Source organism: Myotis brandtii, unplaced genomic scaffold (genome assembly GCF_000412655.1).
Source record: "Myotis brandtii unplaced genomic scaffold, ASM41265v1 scaffold986, whole genome shotgun sequence".
Taxonomy (NCBI): domain Eukaryota; kingdom Metazoa; phylum Chordata; class Mammalia; order Chiroptera; family Vespertilionidae; genus Myotis; species Myotis brandtii.
The window spans coordinates 1,546,184-1,549,409 of NW_005372102.1; the positions used below are offsets into that span (position 1 = coordinate 1,546,184).

Sequence of the window (3,226 nt, forward strand, 5' to 3'; positions counted from 1 at the left end):
GCCACGCGCAGGGCGAGCCGAGGTGGCGCAGGGCAGCGGGCGGAGCGGCTGCTCTTCTCTTCCACATGCGCTACCTCAGAGGCCGGCCTTCCCCCGGCTGGGACGCCTATCTAGCAGGTACCGGGTGCACGGGACTCCCTCAGAGACGTAACACAGCCCAGCAGCCAAGGCGTCTGGGAAATGCTGGCTTGTTTAACCCTCCGTGACTGTCCGACCTCTAGCCTCAGGCTGGGCTGACTCCGCAGGAAGCGGATGCGCCCACAGAGAGGTCAGGCCAGAGACGGGCCATGGCCGGATGGGGGCAATGACTGCCTGAGGCGCCTGCTGACCTGCCGGGGGCAGCTGCCTGGCCGTGTATGTACGTTTCTCCATATGAAAGTTCTGACGCGTCTGGATGAGGCTGTGTCAGGTCTTCGGAACAGATCCTGAGTTTACACTTTTGGGGCTTCCCCCAACACCACATGGTGACAACCGCCCAGAAAGTGGGTGTGGCGCTGGCCGGGTTCTCATCAGCTGGAGGCAGAACCAGGAGGGACCCCAAAGGCCCTGCCCGCTCTCCTGTCACAAGGCTGAGACACCCACACTGTGGGGTGGGAGTGCAGGGGACTGTGACAGAGCAGTCCCGGGAGGGGCCCTGGCGATAGGAAGCAGGGCCAGCAGCACCCTGGAAAAGGGGCCCCCACACAGCCAGCTCCTGGCGCGTGCGCCACCGAGACAACCTGACAAAGGCGCACAGGAGCCCCCAAGTGCGGCTCGCCCACCACGGCACACTCCACGGGGAGCCCAGAGTGAGCGGAGCCCACGTGCTCACACTGGCGGTGGCCGTCCCCGTGGACCTTGCCGGTGGCCGGCACCAGGTACTGCAGGAGGATCTCGTCCTCTGGAGGGTGCACCCTGCGCAGCTCGGTCAGCGTCTGGTACATCATCTCAAACTGGCTGCGCTCCGTGAACAGGTCTGAGACCACGAGGAGCTGCAGACACAACGTTCGGACAGGAAGGGGAGCCGCTATCAGGAAAGGAAGCAGCGCACCCAGCACGCCTCCTCCCAGCCCAGCGACACCAGGCTCCAGGCACCCATGCGTGCCGACACGCAAACCCTGGACCTCAAGGCAGGGCACACACGCAGCGTGGTCAGGACGTCCTCACGGATGCCTGTGCGCGCGCTCGCTGCAGTGGGCGGAGCTGGAACAGCCACGACCTGCAGGGAACCTGCCCACAGCGGTCACCACGGACAAGCCCACGTCTGCTCTGCCCCCAAAGCCCCGGGCCTTCCCATGGTGTCGGGTCAGGCTCTCAAAGCCCCAGCAGAGACGCTGTTTCAGAAATAAACGCTTCGCTGGGGATTCTTTGTTTCCCCAAACGCTCGGCTGCCGAAGGCTCAGCTCTTCACGGTCCATCTAAAAGGAACGTCAGCCCGCCGGCGTGGCTCAGTGGTTGAGCATCAGCTTCTGAACCAGGAGGTCACAGCTCCATTCCCTGTCAGGGCACATGCCTGGGGCTGCAGGCAGGAGCCGACCCACGATTCTCTCATCATGGATGTGGCCATCTCTCTCTCTAAGCATGTCCTCAGGGGAGGATTAATAACAAAAACAAATGACTTCTCAGACTTGATTCCAATTCTGTAAGTACTGGCAGACATAACCCACATAACAAAGGCTCTCTGGGGTCCCCACTCATTTGAAGAACGTAAAGGAATCCTGGGACCAACAGTTTGAGAACAAAAACTCCAAAATCGTGCTTTTCGGAGGGGGCGTGTGGGCCTGTGAGCCCGGCCCCAGGGAGACACTTAAGGACAAGGAGGGGAGCCTCCAGCCTTGGACAGCGGCGTGACGTCGCCACGACATTGCCCCTGCCCTCGGAGCACCTGCCCGCCGTGGGGTGGACATGCAGAGCTGCTCCTGCACAGGCGGAGAGACGCATCTATGTCCCCGGCCTGAGAGTTCTTCTCAGGCTCCCAGAGACGACACCTGAGCGCGTGCGTGTGTGCGCGTGTACATGTACGTATACCTGTACGCGCCTGTGTGCACGAGGGACGGGCGAGGTAAACTTACAGATCGCACCACTTCGCTGATCAGGATGATGGGGGTCCTTCGGCCGGAACTGGACGGCAGGACCCAGCGGCTGTACAGCTCCAGCAGGAACTGCGAGCACGAGTGGATGTCCACCCCAGCCCGGTGCTTCCTGTGGAGCACACAGAGGTTCATGTAAGAGGCCCCAACCCCCAGGACGACTCACAAACCTCAGAGGGCTTTAACCAAAGGCGGTGGGAACCTGGAGCTGACGGGAGACGTGGGCGGCGACGAAGGTGCGGGGACATCGGCCTCCTCCTCCTCCTCCTCGTCCCACTCCTCTTCCCTCAGGGGGGTGATGCTGCTCCCCAGCCACACCGAGTGGATGGACACCTTCAACACAGGCCCTGGGTCAGCGCGAGGAGCCGGGCGCAGGTGTGGCCTGGGGTCCTGGCCACTGAGGGGCCCCACCACCCGGCAGGGCCTGCTCAGACCCAGTGGGTTCCGGGGGGCAGGGGGGTCTACAGAAAGCTCTGCCTTCAAAACGAAAGCCCTGGAGTGAGGGGAGCAGCTGAGGGCCGGGCTTTCTGCGTGACGGCCACACGCTGAGGGAGAACACAGCCGCTGCGGGGCCAAGGCTGCCACACTCAGGTGTCCCCACCGCCTCCCTGTCGTGCACACAACGGTCCCCATTCTTCTCAAGAGCCAGTGAAAGTGACCCAGCCAGCAGCACGGGGCGGCTGGGCGCTCTGCTCTCACTCGGTGGCGGCGGCCCTGGCCCTCCCTCACCTGTTATCTCACACTCTTCCACTGTTTACACACACCTACGTGATCAACTCATAAAACACCTTAGCCCTTCTCAGAATAAATACCATAAATAAAACGAATAAAAGTCACCCTTTGCTTCATTTTAAACGCATTTAACTTTGCTTCTGAAGGTGAAAGTGGCCCAAACCCGAGGACGGAGGACGGGGCGCGGGCTGACCTGGCCGAGCTGGTAGCTCATGCTGCCCAGCTCCCGCTCGGGGTTGGTCTGCAGCAGCAGCTTGTCGTGGCTGATGAGGGCACCTGCGGGCGACAGGACGTCAGAGCCGCCCGGCAGTGCCGCCGAGCCTGGCAAGGCACAGCCTGGGAAGTTCTGTCCCTTCACAGCAGGCAGCTGGCAGGGCCGAGGCAGTGCGGGCCCATCTCTCCCGGAGGCACCGGCTCTGCCACCG

General features: G+C 62.6%; 1 protein-coding gene across 1 annotated transcript in view; it reads right to left on the reverse strand.

Moving 5' to 3' along the window:
* The window catches only part of HTT (huntingtin), a 100,908-nt gene that overhangs the window by 6,463 nt on the left and 91,219 nt on the right, over window positions 1–3,226 (reverse strand). The window contains exons 57-60 of the mRNA XM_014533453.1: window positions 2,995–3,077; window positions 2,272–2,402; window positions 2,052–2,181; window positions 515–971 (exon numbers count right to left, since the gene is read on the reverse strand). Coding sequence (XP_014388939.1) covers window positions 515–971; window positions 2,052–2,181; window positions 2,272–2,402; window positions 2,995–3,077 — 801 coding nt within the window. The remainder of the gene's footprint in view (window positions 1–514; window positions 972–2,051; window positions 2,182–2,271; window positions 2,403–2,994; window positions 3,078–3,226) is intronic.